Raw genomic sequence first — 22,181 nt, forward strand, 5'->3', positions numbered from 1 at the left:
CAGCTGTTGCAAAACTACAACTCAAGTTGTAGTTTTGCCACAGCTGGAGGCACCCTGGTTAAGAAACATGGATCTATCCATCTATCTAACACAAAAAAGGATAAGTTGGCCAGCACATACTGATACCAAACTACTGCATGGACCCAGCATACAGGTGCACGCTGCTAGGCTAAATATACATAAACAGGAGAATACTTGGCTAGCACAAAGATACAGATAAAACATGAAATGCTATCATTTGGCCAAATAGTTTGGACCATCCCACCGCCATAAGGTGACCTCATTGGGATGGACCATACACTGTGAATGTGCCTCTGAACAATCAGTTACCAGGCTTGTAAGGTCTTGAACATCCAGCACCTTATAAGATGGGTGGGTTCAGGAGCCAAAATGAAGGTAGCCACCCCCCATATGTATAACACAAAAAGGATAAGTTGGCCTTTTTTGCTGTCCGGGCATGCTGGGAATTGTAGTTTTGCAACAGCTGGACGCACTCTGGTTGAGAAACACTGATCTATCTATCTACATGTATAATTGAATTTATCCCATTTATTATATTTTATTGTAGATAAACCTTTTAACCCTTTATTTGAATGCATTATTGGCACATGTACTGTATCTGTAGCAGGGGCCCTGCTCAGATATCAGTTATTTATTCTTCGAATAAAGCCCAATATATTTTGTAAAACCAGCTCCAGTCTTCCATAAATTCTCAATTTACCTATACCTTGAGGATTGATCCATATTATTGTATTTATTCCATTTATTTGGCACTATGGATATAGTCCAACTCAGTACCTCGGTATAGACAAACCACTAAATATAGTGTGTAGCCACCCAAATTTTGAGTTTTCTCTAAGGTTGTTCCTCTTATGGTCTCCTGTCTAACCACACATTTAACAGCTGGTATTTGCCCACTCTGCAATCGATTGCTCAATGGGTTGATAAGGTTGACAGGTGTGTAGAATGGAGGAACTACCCTACCACCCCCTCAGCACCCCCCACACTTTTTCTCTTTCCTTAACTCTTTAACCCCTTAAGGACTCAGGGTTTTTCCACTTTCGTTTTTTCCTCCTTACCTTTTAAAAATCATAACCCTTTCAATTTTCCACCTAAAAATCCATATTATGGCTTATTTTTTGCGTCACCAATTCTACTTTGCAGTGACATTAGTCATTTTACCCAAAAATGCACGGCGAAACGGAAAAAAAAAATCATTGTGCGACAAAATCGAAAAAAAAACGCCATTTTGTAAGTTTTGGGGGCTTCCGTTTCTACGCAGTGCATATTTCGGTAAAAATTACACCTTATCATTATTCTGTAGGTTTAAAAATGTCATCTTCTGACCCCTATAACTTTTTTATTTTTCCACGTACAGGGCGGTATGAGGACTCATTTTTTGCGCCGTGATCTGAAGTTTTTATCGGTATGATTTTTGTTTTGATCGGACTTTTTGATAACTTTTTATTCAAAATACGCTTTTTTGGACTTTGGAATTTTTTTGCGCGTACGCCATTGACCGTGCGGTTCAATTAATTATATATTTTATAGTTCGGACATTTACGCACGCGGCGATACCACATATGTTTATTTTATTTTTTTTTACACTGTTTTATTTTTTTTATGGGAAAAGGGGGGTGATTCAAACTTTTATTAGGGAAGGGGTTAAATGACCTTTATTAACACTTTTTTTTTACATTTTTTTTGCAGTGTTATAGGTCCCATAGGGACCTATAACACTGCACACACTGATCTCCTATGCTGATCACTGGCGTGTATTAACACGCCTGTGATCAGCGTTATCGGCGCTTGACTGCTCCTGCCTGGATCTCAGGCACGGAGCAGTCATTCGTCGATCGGACACCGAAGAGGCAGGTAAGGGCCCTCCCGGTGTCCGGTCAGCTGTTCGGGACGCCGCGATTTCACCGCGGCGGTCCCGAACAGCCCAACTGAGCAGCCGGGTCACTTTCACTTTCACTTTAGAAGCGGCGGTCAGCTTTGACCACCGCTTCTAAAGGGTTAATACCGCACATCGCCGCGATCGGCGATGTGTGGTATTAGCCGCGGGTCCCGGCCATTGATGAGCGCCGGGACCGACGCGATATGATGCGGGATCGCGGCGCGATCCCGCTTCATATCGCGGAAGCCGGCGCAGGACGTAAATATACGTCCTGCGTCGTTAAGGAGTTAAAATTGATCTTTTTTTTTACTTACAGTGTACTTTAGGATATTAATGTACTACATTAGTGTAATATGAAGAACCATATCTTACACTGCTATCTGTGTGATGACTGTATCTATAACTTTGACTTGATGAATACTCAATGGGGGAGATTTATCAAAACCTGTGCAGAGGAAGAGTGGTGTAGTTGCCCATAGCAACCAATGAGATTGCTTCTTTCATTTTCCACAGGCCTCTAAAGAGGCCTGTGGAAAATGAAAGAAGCAATCTCATTGGTTGCTATGGGCAACTGCACCACTCTTCCTCTGCACAGGTTTTGATAAATCTCCCCCAATGTATACACTTTCCGTATATAATAATAATTCCTTAATTCCTGTGTTGTACACAATGCTCTTTTTTAATTAATTAAAATATGATTCATTCCAAAAAGTGATCTATACGACATCAAGAACTCCAAACCTCATCTGGCATTAAAATCAACCTAAACATTGTGATCCTGCCCGAACCTTCATGCCAGGGTTTTCTATGCACACCAAGCACAATGCCAAGCATCTGACGGATTGGTGTAAAGTACACAGCCACTGGACTCTGGAGCAGTGAAAATGTGTTCTGTGGAGTGATGGATCCCACTTCTCTGAGGGATGAGCGTGGGTACAGTGAATGCCTGGAGAACATTATCTGCGGACTACATTGTGTCATCTATAAACTTTGGTGGAGGACAGATAATGTTCTAGGATTGTTTTTCAGAGGCTGGCCACTTAGTTCCATTGAAGGGAAATCTTAAAGGGGTATTCCAGGATTTTTTTTTTTATTTGACTATGCTACAGGGGCTGTAAAGTTAGTGTAGTGTATAATATAGTGTCTGTACCTGTGTGGGATGGTGGTCTCACAATTCTTCTGTGATTATCGCCCCAATATTTATTTTTAACAGCATACAACATTACTCATGTCTCGGGATTTCCCAGGTTTCAGTGCATCGAGACCTGACATCACTAGTCAGGTGATCAGAGGAAGCCTATCCTGCTTTAATTTTGCAACAGCTGTAGGCCCCTTAGAAAACACTGTGTTTCAATGGGTGGGGGGGCTGATGTGTGGAAGGAAAGTGACCTCAAACTTTCAAGCATGGAACTGTGGGATGTGTAGTTTAGAGAACAAAATCCAACAGGAAATACCCAGTTCTGTCCGGTTAGTACTAAAATCACCTTATGGTGCTTTGGCATATCAAGACATTTTGGACAATTGTATGCTTTCAAATTTTTCGGGACAGTTTTGGGGATGGTCCTTTTCTGTTCTAGCATCACTGTGTGCAAGAACTTAACAGGCCTGAACAAAGATCTGACCTCAATTCCATCAAATATCTTTGGTATAAACTACAGTCGTGATTTCCCGTAAAGGATCCATAGGATAGGGGATAAAATGTCTGATCGTACCCGGCGTTCGTTTAGAGCGCCGGGTGCAGTGCCAGAGGCTTGTGATTTCATGGCCATGCCCTCTCAATGCAAGTCTAATGGAGGGCTGTCACACCCCCCTCTCATAGACTTGCATCGAGGGGGCCATGGTTTCTCGAATCTTCGCCCTGCATCGCCAGTCATCCGGCATGGAGCGAAGTTCAGGTCTGGGGTGCCGCAGACGAAATTTGCGGGGGTTTCCAGCGACGGGACCCCCGCGATCAGACATCTTATCTCCTATACTTTGGATAGGGGATAAGATGTCTAGGGGTGGAGTACCCCTTTACGTCCAACATCAGTGTCTGACCTCACCTTTTTACATACATAAATAACTAATAACTTGAGACCAACTTTATACGAATTCCTATGGATTTAGAACAGCGTGTCCTAAAAGCCCCATTTTGGGGTAATTTGTAGGTTTGATGACATTTCTAAGGCATCGCTTAAATAAAGCATGAGATTGTGGTGGAAAACACACCAGTCAGTTGTAACTAGAGATGAGCGAACTTACAGTAAATTCGATTCGTCACGAACTTCTCGGCTCGGCAGTTGATGGCTTTTCCTGCATAAATTAGTTCAGCTTTCTGGTGCTCCGGTGGGCTGGAAAAGGTGGATACAGTCCTAGGAGACTCTTTCCTAGGAATGTATTCACCTTTTCCAGCCCACCGGAGCACCTGAAGGCTGAACTAATTCACGCAGGAAAAGTCATCAACTGCCGAGCCGAGAAGTTTGTGACGAATCAAATTTACTGTAAGTTCGTTCATCTCTAGTTGTAACATTTGCAACCACCAAAAACTGCTAAAATAACTGTAACCCACTAAGGTATGGACTACATGAGAGCTCTTAAGATGTGCTAGACCAGTGGTCTTCAACCTGCGGACCTCCAGATGTTGCAAAACTATAACTCCCAGTATGCCCGGACAGCCAACGGCTGTCCGGGCATGCTGGGAGTTGTAGTTTTGCAACATGTGGAGGTCCGCAGGTTGAAGACCACTGCGCTAGACATTAGGAGCGAATCTTTACATCCTCAATGTACAGGCTGGGCCATTTATATAGATACACCTTAATAAAATGGGAATGGTTGGTGATATGAACTTCCTGTTTGTAGCACATTAGTATATGTGAGGGAGGAAACTTTTCAAGATGGGTGGTGACCATGGCGGCCATTTTGAAGTCGACCATTTTGAATCCAGCTTGAGTTTTTTCAATAGGAAGAGGGTCATGTGACACATCAAACTTACTGGGAATTTCACAAGAAAAACACTGGTGTGCTTGGTTTGAACGTAACTTTATTCTTTCATGAGTTATTTACAAGTTTCTCTTTGTTTACAGCCATTGACATGTCGTCGAGGTTAATACGTGAGGAGCGGATAGAAATTGTGTTGATGTCTGGTGAACGCAGTAACTGGGTCATTGCAGCAGATTTCAATGCAAGACACCCTACGGGACCACCCATCTCCCATGCTACAGTTAGCAAACTGCTTGCTAAGTTTCGTGAAACTGGTTCAGTGTTGGATTTGCCAAAATGTTGATGCATGAAATCTGTCACTAATGAAGAAACATCAGTGGCTGTCCTAGCTTCATTCAGCAAGAGCCCACAGCGTAGCACTCGCCGCATATCGCTGGAGAGTGGCATTAGTCGAACATCCCTTCGGCGGATATTAGCTACTCACAAATGGCACCCCTACAAACTTCAGCTACTGCAGCATCTCAACGAGGATGACCCAGATCGGAGCACTGAATTTGCAGAATGGGCAAAACAAAAATTGGAACAGGACCCTCAGTTTACGCAGAAGATTTTGTTCAGTGATGAGGCAAACTTTTATGTGAATGGTGAAGTTAACAAACAAAACCGCCACTATTGATCTGACACTAACCTACATTGGATAGATCCCTCCAAGACTGTTGGAACGCAAAAATGGATGGTATGGTGTGGTATATGGGGTACAAAGATAGTGGGGCCATTCTTCATCAAAGGAAACCTCAAGGCCACTGGATATGCGAAATTGCTACATGATGATGTGTTTCCCTCTTTATGCACTGAAGCTGGCACGTTCCCTGAGTTTTTCCAGCAAGATGGTGCACCACCACATTATGGGTGTCAGGTCCGAGCATTCCAAGATGAACAGTTTCCTGGAAAGTGGATTGGTCGTCGTGGGTCTGTTGAATGGCTCCCAAGGTCTCCCGATCTGACCCCCTTAGACTTTTATCTTTGGGGTGTTGCTATCAGTGTGTGAAGAGTGGGAGAAGAGGGTTGCATTGACAATACAACACAATGGGCAGCACATTGAACACATTTTATAAGTGGTCAGAAACTTGTAAATAGCTCATGGAAGAATAAAAGTTACGTTAAAACCAAGCACATCATTGTTTTTCTTGTGAAATTCCCAATAAGTGTAATTTGTCACATGACCCTCTTCCTATTGAAAAAGCTAAAGTTGGATTCAAAATGGCCGCCATGGTCACCACCCATCTTGAAAAGTTTCCCCCCTCACATATACTAATGTGCCACAAACAGGAAGTTAATATCACCAACCATTCCCATTTTATTAAGGTGTATCCAGATAAATGGCCCACCCTGTATTCAAGCACATCGAGAAGAACTGAAGAATTGGAAGCAAACTCTGTGTCGTGTTCTTTGAATGATTCTGCAACAATTTTTGCAGTGTGGCAGAATATATTGTGTAATGACAGTTCATGACCTCGTAGGACGAATACTTTGAGTGAATGAAAACCTCTGACTCCAGGTTCACTTTGAAGCAATTCTGTATTTATTTCTGCAAGCACATTAGGTCAAACACAGAATACCCTGCTCCACGGTACAGATCTGATTGAACAAGCTGGTGGGAATAGAACAAAATATCCAAATAATACAGTTATGGACTGAGTAGGCCTGAGTACAAAAGATGTGCATGATAAAAAGCTTCAGTACTGAGAAATATAAGCTAAGGGATAACTACAAGGTCAAGTATCCAACTATGACTGAGACTTAGAAACCATTACTCCTGCATTACAGAAGCCCCCCTACAGATAGACTCTATTTAAAGGGGTACTCCCATTAAAAACTTTTTTTTTTTTAAATCAACTGCTGCCAGAAAGTTAAACAGATTTGTAAATCACTTCTATTAAAAAATCTTAATCCTTCCAGTACTTTTTAGGGGCTGTATTTTAGCAACTGTGCATGTTTGCTATGGGGATTTTCTTTTGCTCTGGACAGTTCCTAAAATGGACAGCAGAGGTCAGCAGAGAGCACTGTGGTCATGACATCAGAGGAAATGCATTTATTTTTTGGATTTCTCTTTAATCTACAGCCCCTAAAAAGTACTGGAAGGATTCAGATTTTTTAATAGAAGTGATTTACAAATCTGTTTAACTTTCTGACACAAGTTGATTTAAAAAGAAAAAAAAAAGTTTTCCACAGGAGTACCCCTTTAACCCACAAAGAACACTCTTGTTTTGTCCATCATGAAATGGACTTCATTTTGGGATGTGTGGTTTCCAGGCCTCTTCATAGTCCAGCAAGTGACTACATGCGGTCAGTTAGTGTAGTATGGAGTACATTGTATGGTACTTACTAGTCCTAGAAAAGCAGCTAAAGGCAGATACTAATACTTCAATCACAATGATGGCAAATGTGTCTTATACTAAGAGTCTCAACTCTAACACAGAGCACTGGAACTAAGTGGGTTTTGCCAGATTTTGTGTCAATGACAGCTGACTGGGGTATCAGAGGGACACAAAACCAAAAACGACATAAGATAAATCAAATGAAAAATAAAAGATAAATCAAATTTTAAAAAATGATGAGGTTTACTTTGGCTTACAAAACAATACAATGATGATCTCTGAAAGAGGCAAAATTTCTAAATAATCAAAATTTTCCTGAAGGGAAAAAATAAATAAATAAATCCTCAATTTTTGATGGCTTGGTACAGCATTTTGATCATGTGACTGACTTATATAGAGTCTAGGCAGTAGTGTTGAAGGATGCAGAGGTCCACTATAAATAGAATTCTTAAGCTGGAAATTCAGATGTGAGTATATTTACACCCAGTATCCCATTCTACCAATACCACACTCATGTGTCCAGAAAGATTAGCTCTAGGGGATTGTTGGTCAAGGACTTGTGATAGTCATGGTCTTTCCCTAACAAAATTGCAGACTGTAGATGCCCACACTTGTGGACCGGCTTTCTGTCTAAAGTGTTTGGGGGCCACCCAACTCTCCACTGACAGATGATATCCGGGGAGAGAAGGATCAAACATGTTGTATTTAAACTACCTGACCCTGCTAGGCTTCCTCTAGAGCTGTCTGGCCAGAGCTTACCACTTCCCTTTCCACTGAGAACACATGAATATTGAACCATGACGAATATTTATGTGTATGGGAAGATCAGAAAAGAGAACACTTGGCCCACAGCTATTGACAGTGTATGGCCATCCTCAGTTACAGTATGTTGATTTGTTTTGCAGTTTCACTCTATGGTAACCAACAGCTCTCCATTGTGAGGATCCTAAAAATAGCATCCCAATATCTAATTTTTCTGGACCCTCATGAGTGTAGAAATTAGGAAAATGTAATAATTTTTACATAAACATATATCTGTTTGGGTTTCCAAGCCAGAGTATGCATGTATATGATGTTTAGTGTAAGTATCACTGCAAAGGCACCTTTATTGGGTCTGACTACTACTATTGGGATCAGACAAACATATGTGGGCTATCAATGTGTCTTTATGTGGTTGATGTGGTCTTTATCAATTCACCTCCATGACTTCTTCCATACCAATTAATTAACCCTTAAAGGGAACCAGTCATGACTCTCATGCTGTCTTAACCACGAGTTATTGGGGTGGTCCTTAGCAGATCATTTCCAGTTTGGGTATCAATCCTCCGGTTCATCTATCAATCAATGCTGGCGGGGCAGGGTCAAACTACCAAGGACCACCCAGAAGAATTGTGGTTCAGACAGCATGACAATGATGACAGGTTCTCTTTAAACGAAAGCATGAGCTAAGAGTTAACCTCTTTAGAAAATTGTTTACTCTAGAATGTAGCATAAATAGTTCCAACCTCACTTTAGCAACAAATTGTTGGTGTGGGCAGACAGATAGGGCATATAATGTCTCCCAGTACCCATTAAAAACCCACCAATGTACACTGCTTTAAAAAATAAATGGAACACTAAGATAACACACCCTAGATCTGAATGAATGAACTAATCATATGAAAAACTTTCGTCTTTACATAGTTGAATGTGCTGATAATAAAATCACACAAAAATTATCAATGAAAATCAAATTTATCAACCCATGGAGGTCTGGATATGGAGTCACACTCAAAATCAAAGTGAAAACCACACTACAGGCTCATCCAACTTTATGAAATGTCCGTAAAACAAGTCAAAATGAGGCTCAGTAGTGTGTGTGGCCTCCACGTGCCCGTATGACCTCCCTACAATGCCTGGGCTTGCTCCTGATGAGCCAACTCCTGGACGTGGCATTGCTGGATGGAGTGATCATGTCCCAGATGTGCTTAATCGGATTCAGATCTGGGAAATTGGCGGGCCAGTCCATGGCAACAAGGCCTCCCTCTTGCAGGAACTGCTGACACACTCCAGCCACATGAGTTCTAGCATTGTCTTGCATTAGGAGGAACCCAGGGTCAACTGCACCAGCATATGGTCTCACAAGGGGTCTGAGGATCTCATCTCGGTACCTAATGGCAGTCAGGCTACCTCTGGAAAGCACATGGAGGGCTGTGCGGCCCCCCAAAGAAATGCCACCCCACATCATTACTGAACCGGTCATGCTGAAGGATGTTGCAGGCAGCAGAACCTTCTCCACAGCATCTCCAGACTCTAAAACGTCTGTCACATGTGCTCAGTGTGAACCGGCATACATCTGTGAAGAGCAGATGTGTTTTCTGGCAAATGGAAAACTTCCTGCACGGTGTTGGGCTGTAAGCACAACCCCCACCTGTGGACGTCGGGCCCTCATACCACCCTCATGGAGTCTGTTTCTGACCGTTTGAGTGGACACATGCACATTTGTGGCCTGCTGGAGTTCATTTTGCAGGGCTCTGGCAGTGCTCCTCCTTGCACAAAGGCGGAGGTATCAGTCCTGCTGCTGGGTTGTTGCCCTCCTACGGCCTCCTCCATGTCTCCTGATGCACTGGCCTGTCTCCTGGTAGCGCCTCCATGCTCTGGACACTACGCTGACAGACGCAGCAAACCTTCTTGCCACAGCTCGCATTTATGTGCCATCCTGGATGAGCTGCACTACCTGAGCCACTTGTGTGGGTTGTAGACTCCGTCTCATGCTACCACTAGAGTGAAATCACCGCCAGCATTCAAAAGTGACCAAAACATCAGCCAGGAAGCATAGGAACTGAGAAGTGGTCTGTGGTCACTGCCTGCAGAACCATTCCTTTATTGGGGGTGTCTTGCTAATTGCCTATAATTTCCACCTGTTGTCTGTTCCATTTGCACAGCAGCATGTGAAATTGATTGTCAATCAGTGTTGGTTCCTGAGTGGACAGTGTGATTTCACAGAAGTGTCATTGACTTGGAGTTACATTGTCTTGTTTAAGTGTTCTCTTTATTTAATTTTTTTTGAGCAGTGTATTGGAGAAAGCAGGGCCCTGCCCTTGTGTTATAATAATAATAATAATAATAGAAATAATAGTAGTAGTAGCATATATGGGGTTAATTCTTTTATGAAAAGGCTTAAACCGTGCATGTATAAACTTCTGCATTCTGGTGGCCATTCCAGCAGCATAGGGTTTTTTTTCTTTTCTTTAAATTTTATATAATAAACAATAAAAATAAGAAAACATGTATCCCTTTTTGACGTATTTCTTCCATAAGTGCTTAAAGCATGAAATATATATTTATATAATTATATTTATATACCAGTATTTTTTTTTAGTCTTGTAAAAGATTATGTACAAAAATCAGCAGACCCCCAACCAGCGAGGACTGTCTTCCTGACCAAAAACATTCTGCACAATACAAGAAAAAATATACATAAAAAAAAAAAAACTAAATTCCTGTGTGTTTCGGGCGACTGAAGAATCTTCTCTCAGGCTCTGTTTAAAAGTGTGGACCTAGGAGGAGGAGAGAAAAGAGAGAAAGCGTCAGAACATTGTATGGTGACCTCATAGAACGGCTACTGTTAGTCTTTATTATCGGACTGAATGCCTCCGATAAATGCAATGTCATAAGTGACTACATCCAGTATGGAGGGGTGCCATGGAGGAAGGGCATAGGCTTTTATTTTTAGCACCCATGAATTTTCTAAGAACAATGAACACCCATAGGGGTACTCCGCTGGAAAACATTTTTTTTTTTAATCAACAGGTGCCAGAAAGTTAGACAGATTTGTAAATGACTTCTATTTAAAAATCTTAACCCTTCCAGTACTTCTCAGCTGCTGTATACTACAGAGGAAGTTCTTTTCTTTTTGAGTTTCCTTTCTGTCTGACCACAGTGCTCTCTGCTGACATCACTGTCCATTTTAGGAACTGTCCAGAGTAGGAGCAAATCCCCATAGCAAACCTATCCTGCTCTGGACAGTTCCTAACAGGGTCAGACAGAAAGGAAATACAAAAAGAAAAGAACTTCCTCTGGAACATACAGCAGCTGATAAGTACTGGAAGGATTGAGATTTTTTAATAGAAGTCATTTACAAATCTTTTTAACTTTCTGGCACCAGTTGATTTAAAAGAAAATGTTTGCCAGTGGAGTACCCCTTTAATCTAAATCAATGGCCTCCAAACTGTGGCCCTCCAGCTGTTGCAAAACTACAACTCCCAGCATGCCCGGACAGCCAACAGCTGTCTGGGCATGCTGGGAGTTGTAGTTTTGCATCAGCTGGAGGAGCACAGTTTGGAGTTCACTGCTCTAAAACAGTGTTTCCAAATTAGTGTGCCCCCAGCTGTTGGAAAACTACAATTCCCAGAATGCCCTCATACCTATATAGTTATAGGTTTGAAACAGCTGGAGGCACACCCATTGGGAAATACTGCTCTAAAGTCTAAAACAACCTGTTTTACCCTAGTAAATCTAGACAATGGTCTAAATGTATTATTATTATTATTAGACAGTACAAACTAGACAGACTACAAAGGCACCAGATTTATCAGAGTGGATCAAGACCTGGCACATTTGTAGACTGTCTAGTGTAAGTTTGCACTTCTGTTCTAAATTATTTAATTTTTGGGGGGCTTATTTTGAGCCAAGACAGTGCACCAAAATTTTTGGTACATTAGCAGAACCTGGCGTCGTACTTCAGGCCATACCCCTTTCTGCTCATGTCACACCCCTTTTGTTTGATAAGCCCTGCCCCCTTGTCAGGTGAGTAGCAGTTCCTATTCTTTTTGGTGCACTTTGCCTAATAATTGTGTTTTATTGGTTGTGTGCTACAATTCTGGTGCATTTGAAGACAACATTTTGGTGAAGCAAGCCTTAAAGGGGTACTCCCGTGGAAAACTTTTTTTTTTTAAAATCAACTGGTGCCAGAAAGTTAAACAGATTTGTAAATCACTTCTATTAAAAAATCTTAATCCTTCCAGTACTTTTTAGAGGCTGTATACTAAAGAGAAATCCAAAAAAAGAAATGCATTCCCTCTGATGTCATGACCACAGTGCTCTCTGCTGACCTCTGCTGTCCATTTTAGGAACTGCCCAGAGCTGGAGAAAATCCCCATAGCAAACATATGCTGCTCTGTACAGTTCCTAAAATGGACAGCAGAGGTCAGCAGAGAGCACTGTGGTCATGACATCAGAGGAAATGCATTTCTTTTTTTGATTTCTATTTAGTATACAGCTCCTAAAAAGTACTGGAAGGATTAAGATTTTTTTTTTATAGAAGTGATTTACAAATCTGTTTAACTTTCTGGCACCAGTTGATTTAAAAAAAAAAAAAAAAAGGTTTTCCACGGGAGTACCCCTTTAATAAACCTGGGACAAAGTGTGCGCTTACATACGTATTACACTGATTTATTTTTGAGCCTAGCGCTTAAAGAAAACCATCGGCAGAACAATTGATGCTTTTTGTGTTTTTTTTTTATTTTCTTTATTTTTTATTAAATGTACACTTAAGCATACCTGTCACTGGGAAGACAGATAAGTGTGACAGGTAAAGGCCTACCGTGTTTCTCCGAAAATAAGACCGGGTCTTATATTAATTTTAGGGTAGGGCTTATTTATTTATGGGGGGCTGCAGGAGTGTGGAGGATGGGGGGCTGTGGGAGTGTGGAGGATGGGGGGCTGTGGGAGTGTGGAGGATGGGCGGCTGTGGGAGGATGGGGGGCTGTAGCAGTGTGGAGGATGGGGACTGTAGCAGTGTGGAGGATGCCGCACCCCCCCATCTTCCACACTGCTACAGCCCCCCATCCTCCCACAGCCCCCCATCCTCCACACTCCCACAGCCCCCCATCCTCCACACTCCTGCTGCCCCCCCATCCTCCACACAGCGTTCCGGTCCACATTACTGGCGGCCACGGTCCGGATCTGGACCGCGGGCCACCAGCTGAGTACCCCTGGCCTAGGTCTTACTTTCGGGGTAGGGCTTATATTGCAGCCCACCCTGATAATCCAGCTAGGGCTTATTTTCGGGGTAGGGTGTATTTTCGGGGAAACAGGGTAATACTACAAAATAGGGACTAATACTATGATGGAGGGGATAAGGGCTTGTCCACTCTACGGACATTCAGCCAGCGGAGTTCCACTGGCTGAATGTCCGTTCACAGCGGATGTCAACATGTACATCGGCGGTAGTACAGCGTGGACATTGCCGTCTCCATAGAAGGCAATGCAGTTCTGATGAAATTTTGTACAAAGAATGAGCGGACATACTTTCTGCCAGGGGAATTCCTCTGTGGCAATTGAAAAGAATGGGACTCTGCTGCAAGCGGAATCCTGCCGGCACAATGTCCGCTGTGAACGAGGCCTAATATTACAGCAGGGAACCTAATACTTCAACAGAAGGCTTAATACTACTACAGTGAGGCCTTAACGCTACAGGCAGGCCTAAAATTACAGGGGTCCCAGAGGTGGCCATACTTACTATACTTTTGATTGGTGCAAAAACTAAAAAGTTGACAGTACCTGAGAGTCTTCCAGCTGTCCTTTTCCATGTGATTATCTGGACCCTCATTTTCAAATGAAGCCACAAAGAGAGCTGAAATAGTATAAAGAACATGTTTTAGTAAAGTTAAAGTCTAAAGTTTAGTAAAAAAAAAACATTAATCATCTTTTTTTTTTCTCTAAGATTAGCCCAGCACAAACACCATATCAAATAAGTCTTCATCCATCTAAACATGCCAAAGTACAGGACAAACACATATTCTGTCCAGTCTGACTGCACACTTACCATCTTCTGTGTAAATTGGAGAAGTTAGAAGGTAGGTTTGAATCTTCTTGTCCTTTTCAAACGGACATTCTACCTGTTTCCAGGTAAGGAAATCGTGAATGTGTCTGGAAATTTCTGAAAACTTCTGCAAAAACAAATAAATACATCAATAAAAAATTGTAAATGGAAAATAAATACATTGTGCTAGTCTACTAAACTAGCCTTGGAATCAGCCGTGGATCTCATAAGATTATTCAAAGAAAGAGCCAAACTGGTCAATAAGGCCGTGTTCACGCCACGTTTTTGCCATATTGTTTTCAATCAGTTTTTCTAAAGAAAACCGTATGGCAAATGGCAGAAAAAAACAAAAAAAACGGATGGAACCATATGGGAAAAAGTAAACCATATGCGTTTATAAACCCTATACTGTTTTTAAAAGTGCATACGGTTCTGTCCGTTTTTATAAAACAAAAAAAAAAAAAATACGTTTTTGAAAATGTTGTAATTTTTTAATGGGAGGGGTGTTGGTTGGGGACATTAGGATGCAAATGCACATGTGCAAAGTAAAAACCGTACATGGTTTCCCGTATGGAATCGTATACATGTGCATTTCCCATTGATGTCCATGTTAAAAAAAAACTTGTGGTTGCAATACGGTTTTTAAACCAGAGTCAAAACCATGGTTGACCATGTGTAAAATGGACAATATTTTCATAAACGTATGTTTTTTTTTTTTATAAAAAAGGATGGAACCGTATGCACTTTTAAAAACAGTATACGGTTTAAAAACACATACGGTTTCCATTTTCCCATACATACGGTTCCATCCATTTTTTTTGCCATACGGTTTTCTTTAGAAAAACTGATTGAAAACAATATGGCAAAAACGTGATGTGAACCCAGCCCAGCTTTAGCATGTGCAGCTTCTGTGTTGTATTTTAGTAAACTACCACTAGAGGGAGTAAGAATCCTACTGTAGCTCATAAATAGCTTTAGAGCTATAGTCAGATTCAATATGTGAATATTCCATATATTTAAAATAAAATAAATAAATTGGGTTTGGTATAAATCCCCGAAACTGCTATTAATCATTTATGTTCCTTATTCATCAATTTAGGTCTTGCTGCAGTGTAAGCAATACAGCCAAGACCGGCTCTGGACGTACCTTAAAGTTAATATGTCCATTTGGTAACCGGTTAGAATGGATCTTATGAAGGAAGAAGATGTCTTTAATGAACAGGTTGAACACTGGGATGACTATTTTTTCCCGGCTGCTGTTGGCGCTCTGGGACCTTTGTGTGGCTCCTTGAAGTGCGGTTCGGTAATTGCAGAAGTTGCTGGATGGGTCCATATGGTGCTGCAAGGAATGTATGTAAACTGTTTAGTAAAAATAAAACACCTCTGTGCTTAGGTCTGTGTTTTCCTACCAGAGTGCCTCCAGCTGTTGCAAAAATACAACAGCCTTCGGGTGTCCGAGCATGCTGGGAGTTGTAGTTTTGCAACAGCTGGAGGCACCCTGATTGGGAAACACTGACTTAGATTCTATCACAGAACAGACAGGGCACTGTCTTGTATATTCCAGCTTCTCATTCGGTGACATTTCCTGTGTTAAACCATAGAGGGCGCTATTACTCAATTTTAAAGATTAGGCTGCGGATGACAGTGAAGAATAGGCGAAAGCTCACCATCTTCTAATGACTAATCATGCTGAAAAGGTCAGAGGTCACATTTTTGACAGCTGTCCACAATGCAGGACATTCAGGTGGAAATAATAATCAACACTTACTCAATTCCCATGCTTTAAAGGGGTTATCCAGGAAAAATACTTTTATATATATTATATATATATATATATCAACTGACTCCAGAAAGGTAAACAGATTTGTAAATTACTTCTATTAAAAAATCTTAATCCTTATAGTACTTATTAGCTGCTGAAGTTGAGTTGTTCTTTTATGTCTAAGTGCTCTCTGATGACACGTGTCTCGGGAACTGTCCAGAGTAGAAGCAAATCCCCATAGCAAACCTCTTCTACTCCCGAGACAGACAGACGTGTCAGCAGAGAGCACTGTTGTCAGACAGAAAAGAACAACTCAACTTCAGCAGCTGATAATTATTAGAAGGATTACGATTTTTTAATAGAAGTAATATCCAAATCTGTTTAACTTTCTGGGGCCAGTTGATATATAAAAATATTTTTTTCCTGGAATACCCCTTTAATTTTACATATGTGCGTTTCCCTACACTGAATTATAATTCAGTGTGAAAAAAAAAATCTTTAGTGCTTTAGGCCATGTTCACACCGCAGAATTTCTTAGCAAAATTTTGTGTAAATATTCCACTCAGAAATTCATTGTTTCTGACGATTCCGCTCGAGAAATGCATTTCAGTCTATGAAGACAGTGCTTTTTGGAGAGGTACTAGTGCCGACAGAAGATGCAAATGTGCGAAATGTCTGCTCGTGTTATCCATAGATCTCCGTGTGAACATAGCCTTATATTGATGCCAGGAATTCTATTTCATCTTTTTTAATCTCTTAAAGGGGTATTCCAGGCAAAACCTTTTTTTATATATATCAACTGGCTCCGGAAAGTTAAACAGATTTGTAAATTACTTCTATTAAAAAATCTTAATCCTTCCAATAGTTATTAGCTTCTTAAGTTTTCTGTCTAACTGATCAATGATGATGTCACGTCCCAGGAGCTGTGCATGATGGGGAGAATATCCCCATAGGAACTGCACAGCTCCCGGGACGTGAGTCATCAGAGAGCAGTTATACAGAAAACAACAACTCAACTTCAGAAGCTAATAACTATTGGAAGGATTAAGATTCTTTTAATAGAAGTAATTTACAAATCTGTTTAACTTTCCGGAGCCAGTTGATATATAAAAAAAGTTTTGGCCTGGAATACCCCTTTAAATTCACCTATATCTCAAGAAACCAGTTATAGCGATTCCTATAAATCCTGAATAAGAGGTGCAGCTAGCTACTTCCCTCCCCACTGAAATTTGCAGTAGAACTACACATCCCAGCATTCCTTGTCTTTCATCTTCTTTTTTTATTAACCTCATTGGATATAACTTCAAATCATGCCCCAGATACATGTTTCATGCCCCGGATCATGTTTCACGCCATATGACCGCCATATGGTACACTATAGGGCAGTGTTTTCTAAACGGTGTGCCTTCAGCTGTTTCAAAACTACAACTCCCAGCATGCCCGGACAGCCGTTGGCTGTCCGGGCATGCTGGGAGTTGTAGTTCTGCAACAGCTGGACACACACTGATTGGACAACATTGCTATAAGGTAACTATAATGAACATTAACTCTTTATGTCAAGTTGTCTACCAAAACTGTAAAAAAATACATCTAGGCTAAGAAATGCAATACGATATACATGATCTGAAAGGATTATTTTACTAAATTCACAATATACTAACCTCCAAGACATCAAATTTGGCTGTTTTGATTTTGGACCAAGTCTTCTTAAGCCGCGCCACAGGACTGAGGTTCATCCCAGCTGTAAAACACCCCAAAATAATTTCATTTTATTATTGTTACTTTATACAAATGATTATTATTATTATTATTATTGACAGACAAGAATGGAAATCGTCTATTACCATAATGCCGCAGACTGGAAAACAGAAAATCTACAAATTATTGGGAAAATGTATTAACGGATTTGGAAGGGTATTTTTTTTCCAATAGTGTGCCGCGTATTTTTTTGTCGCAGTGTGTTCTTGCGCACATGTTGTGCGACTTTTCATAAATCCGTATGCTAGAGGATTTCCTAGGCTGATTTTTTCAGCGGGTACAGATATAACCTTTGCCACATTAAAAAGACGCATTGCGCGCAAACAGCAACTGCACAAAATCACCACGAAATTACAGACAAAAAAAAAAAGAACTACAAAACTTTTACTACTCAACACGACTATTGATATATTCCCCCCCCCCCCTATTACTCTAAATTATTATTATAATTATCTAAATAATTAAAGCTTGGAATGGAGGAAATGTCTCAGACAACATGTATTTGGAGAACCGAAACTGAAGTACATGTAGATGATTCATCTTACATAACAGAGGAAGGCATCTATGTATATAGGTCAGAGGCGCATGGAGAGTAGAGTGGCCTGGTATTTTAATTCTTTATTGTAAATAACATGGATAGTTAGTGACTGTATTAAAGGGGTACTCTGGTGAAAAAAAATTTTTATTTTATTTATTCAACTGGTGCCAGAACGTTAAACAGATTTGTAAATTACTTCTATTTAAAAAAAATCTTAACCCTTGCAGTACTTATCAGCTGCTGTATGTTCCACAGGAAGTTCATTTCTTTTTACATTTCTTTTCTGTCTGACCACAGTGCTCTCTGCTGACACCTCTGTCCATGTCAGGAACTGTCCAGAGCAGGAGCAAATCCCCATAGCAAACCTCTCCTACTCTGGACAGTTCCTAAAACAGACAGAGGTGTCAGCAGAGAACACTGTGGTCAGACAGAAAAGAAATGTAAAAAGAAAAGAATTTCCTCTGTAGTATACAGCAGCTGATAAGTACTGGAAGGGGTAAGATTTTTTTAATAGAAATCATTTACACATCTGTTTAACTTTCTGGCACCAGTTAATTTGAAACAAAATAGTTTTTGACCGGAGTACCCCTTTAACTATTAGGTTTTTTCCCCCCATCTATTGTATCTCATACGGAGATAACTGTGGACAGTAAAACATTTAGGCTAGGCTCATACTACGGAATTCCACTTGAAAATTCGGGTGCGGCAGAATCCCGTTGCTGTCAATGGGATTCGCAGCACATTGCGGAATTTCAGTGGCGAAGATTGTGCCGCTGAAAGAATGCTGTTTGCACAGAATACATTGCCATCTGTCAGGACAGATTAAGTTGGTGCAGGCCTCTCTCGGAATCCTCAGTATTCCTCAATATGAACCTGGCCTTAGGGCTCTATTACATGGAGAAACTATGAGCTGAACAGGCACAACTGTCCCTGTGTAAGAAGCCAAGTGATCTCCCGATATATAAGCAAATGCTCGCTTGCTAACTGATCACATCGTTTTAGCAGGTATCTAAAATCCTCAGTCAGTCACACGTGGCCTATTGTGCGGCAGTGAAGGGTCACACAAAAAATCCAGCTATCTTGTGTGTGGCCTTGCCTGTTCAGTCATGGAGCCCCGTAAAGCTTCTCTAATGGAGCACTGATCAATGAGATTGGTGCACGCAATGTAGTAGCATGGTCAGCCTGTCTAAAAAGGTCCATTGCTTAAATAACTGAAGGGGATAAAGCTGTGAACTTGAGCTGGTACATACTGTATATGACATAACTGTGAAACATTCTTCATGTACAAGCAACTTACAAATTATGGCCATCATAGAGTTGAAATTGCCAATATTGAAACACTCCCGGGCAACATCTATGAAGAACTCCATTACTCTTGTTCTCTGCTTCTTTTTTACAACCTATGGAAGATACAATACAGCAAAGATGGTTACAAGAAATATTGATATAGTAACAATTTACTGTATTTCTAAATGATATACAATATTCTCATGATACAGCTAAAACCAAAGTAGACACTGCTATATTATTAATAGAATACAGTAATTATAATGAGTATTATAAGGAATCTGTCAGCTCTACATCATGCACAGCGTTCAAGTGTCAAGGATGAACACTGACGACCAGGGCTTGTCTTTAAACACTGAGCTGTACATGTCAGTCGAGGGAGGGTGGGGGAGGGAGTAAGCATGTATGCTGTAGCTCAGCACAGCCTCCTTGACACTTTAGCTCTGAGTATGATGTAGAGCTGACAGATTTTAATTAAAGTTTTTGAGCCTCAAAATCCATTATGGGCCTCAATCTACCATGTGCCATTTATAATACCGGTGTCATCTCATGGGGCAATTTTGCTTTGGGCACAATCTGCTGTGCCATCAACAGGAAATATTAAAATGGCATTGTAATCTTAAAGGAGATATATCATAGAGAAAAACGTATCCCCTATCTGCAGGATAAGTTTCTGAACGTGGGGGGGGGGGGGGGGGGTCTGACCGCTGGGCCCCGTACTATGAGACTTCTCCTTTAAGAGTAAGAATTTATGATCCTGTAAAGTGACAAGATTCATCAGCTGTTATTCCGGCTATTATTTTAGCATGTTCATCACTAATGCAGTTGGGTGGAGAACAAGAGGAAGGTGACCTCATTGCTGCCAAAATGACTTACTGTTTGCAATAATGTATATATCAGGGTTCTTATGGTTATGACCATGATCTCTGCTGCGGCACCCCAGACAGCCGGTGCACGGAGCGAACTTCGCTCCTTGCCGGATGACTGGTGATGCCTAGCAGAGGCTCGTGATGTCACGGTCATGCCCCCTCCCATAGACTTGCATTTAGTTGGCATGGCCGTGACATCATGAGCCTCCGCCCCGCATCGCCAGACGTCCGGCATGTAGAGAAGTTCGCTCCGCGCACTGGATGTCTGGGGTGCCACGGCGGAGATCGCAGGGGTCCCCAGCAGCAGGACCACCACCATAAGACATCTTATTCTCTATCCTTTGGATGGGGGATAAGATGTCTAGGGGCGGTGTACCCCATTAATATTTTCTTGTGTGCTAAACTTCAGTGCAAAAGTTGCCAACAAAACGATCATCTGCAGAGTCTTCTGGAGACGTGTGAGAGTTAGTCGTCATCGCTAGAATAATTTGTGTCTTGATTATCAAACCCTATGTGTGATTTTTATCATTGCAAGTGAGATTTACAGCAGATTTTAGTCCATAAGCATGAATGTAAGTTAAATACAGACACACAACACTAAGTGTCAAGAGAAACACGTAACTGTGAATTAGGTTTTCTAAGAAAATTGAATGTATATATTAAAAGGAAGTCAAAGTGAACGGCTCTTTCTAAAACCACGAGACTTGAGGTTCTGTTGTGTTAACACGAAACAGGAAGCTTGCACTGTTACTAAGGCACAGTGTCAAAACGTATTTATGTTTAAGCCAAATTTTGACTTATGCATAATGTCATATGAAAAGTATGGACACTCCATGTTAAATGCAGACATGTTAATATCTTCATTCAAAGTGCCACTTTCTTCAGATCCATGGTCACATATGTTTTCTTTCCTAAGCTTTTTATTGATGATCTGTCCTTAGGATAGGCCATCAATATCAGATCCAACTTCTGGCTCCCCCACTGACCATCTGATTAAAGGGGTTTCCTACCAGGCACACTGCCGTACAGCAGATATTGCACCTTTCCCATTCACCTCAATATCTATGATAACATAGATTTCCACCATCACGATTTGTATTTGATTTAGGCTTCCTTGGTGAAATGCCAACTTTGGTATTCATCAAATATGTCTTCGAGTACTGTGGGCAAACAACTATGTTCCAATAGCCTCTTTCTAATGGTAGATTCATATACTTTTATATCAAAGCCAGTGGCCAGAGATACCTTTTCAGTTCGGCAATGAAATTATATTAGTCTCCTACATTCTCTTCTAGGTCTGAACTTGCTAAGATGGTCTGGCTTGGGCAACTTCTTTACTTCTACATAATCTTCCACAGAGCAGAGTGATGGTAAGTATCCATTTAGCAATCTTTCTGTTTCCTTTAACAAGCTCATTGGCATCTACAACCTTCTTTCTGAAGGCCTGGGAGAGTTCTTTGTAGTTAGGTATGATAAGTCTACACATTTTCCCAACTAAGAGTAGATCTATTGACATGATGTGGCTGCCAATGTGCTTAAAGGGGTACTCTGCACCTAGACATCTTATCCCCTATCCAAAGATAGGGGATAAGATGTCTGTTTGGGAGGGTCCCGCCACTAAGTTGTCTGGCAAATCAGACATCCGGTGCATGGAGTAAACTTTGCTCAGGGCCGGATGACTGGCGATACAGAGGCTCGTGACGTCACAGCCATGTCCCCTCAATGCAAGTCTACAGGGGCTGAGCCCGACGCTCTAAACGAGCGCTGGGTGCAGCACGGAGATTGTGGGGGTCCCCAGCATCAGGAACCTCACAATCAGACATCTTAACCCCTATTTTTTGGATAGGGAATAAGATGTCTAGGGGCGGAGTACCCCTTTAACTTGGGAAATACATGTTCATAGTTTCTCTGATCTACACTTTACAGATAACAAAGTCTGCACCACCCAACTATAAAAAACCGATA

The 22,181-nt window shown here is 41.3% G+C and overlaps 1 protein-coding gene across 11 annotated transcripts in view; it reads right to left on the reverse strand.

Moving 5' to 3' along the window:
* Nucleotides 1–6,378: 6,378 nt before the first annotated feature.
* The window catches only part of LOC130346716 (ras-GEF domain-containing family member 1A), a 471,811-nt gene continuing 456,008 nt past the window's right edge, over nucleotides 6,379–22,181 (reverse strand). For all 11 annotated transcript variants that reach the window (XM_056554582.1, XM_056554585.1, XM_056554583.1 and 8 more), the window contains 6 exons: nucleotides 19,358–19,460; nucleotides 17,426–17,505; nucleotides 15,150–15,341; nucleotides 14,006–14,129; nucleotides 13,741–13,813; nucleotides 6,379–10,736 (listed from right to left, as the gene is read on the reverse strand). In XM_056554582.1, coding sequence (XP_056410557.1) covers nucleotides 10,712–10,736; nucleotides 13,741–13,813; nucleotides 14,006–14,129; nucleotides 15,150–15,341; nucleotides 17,426–17,505; nucleotides 19,358–19,460 — 597 coding nt within the window. In that variant the 3' untranslated portion in view covers nucleotides 6,379–10,711. The remainder of the gene's footprint in view (nucleotides 10,737–13,740; nucleotides 13,814–14,005; nucleotides 14,130–15,149; nucleotides 15,342–17,425; nucleotides 17,506–19,357; nucleotides 19,461–22,181) is intronic.

The sequence above is a fragment of the Hyla sarda genome, unplaced genomic scaffold (genome assembly GCF_029499605.1).
Source record: "Hyla sarda isolate aHylSar1 unplaced genomic scaffold, aHylSar1.hap1 scaffold_80, whole genome shotgun sequence".
NCBI classification, from domain to species: Eukaryota; Metazoa; Chordata; class Amphibia; order Anura; family Hylidae; genus Hyla; species Hyla sarda.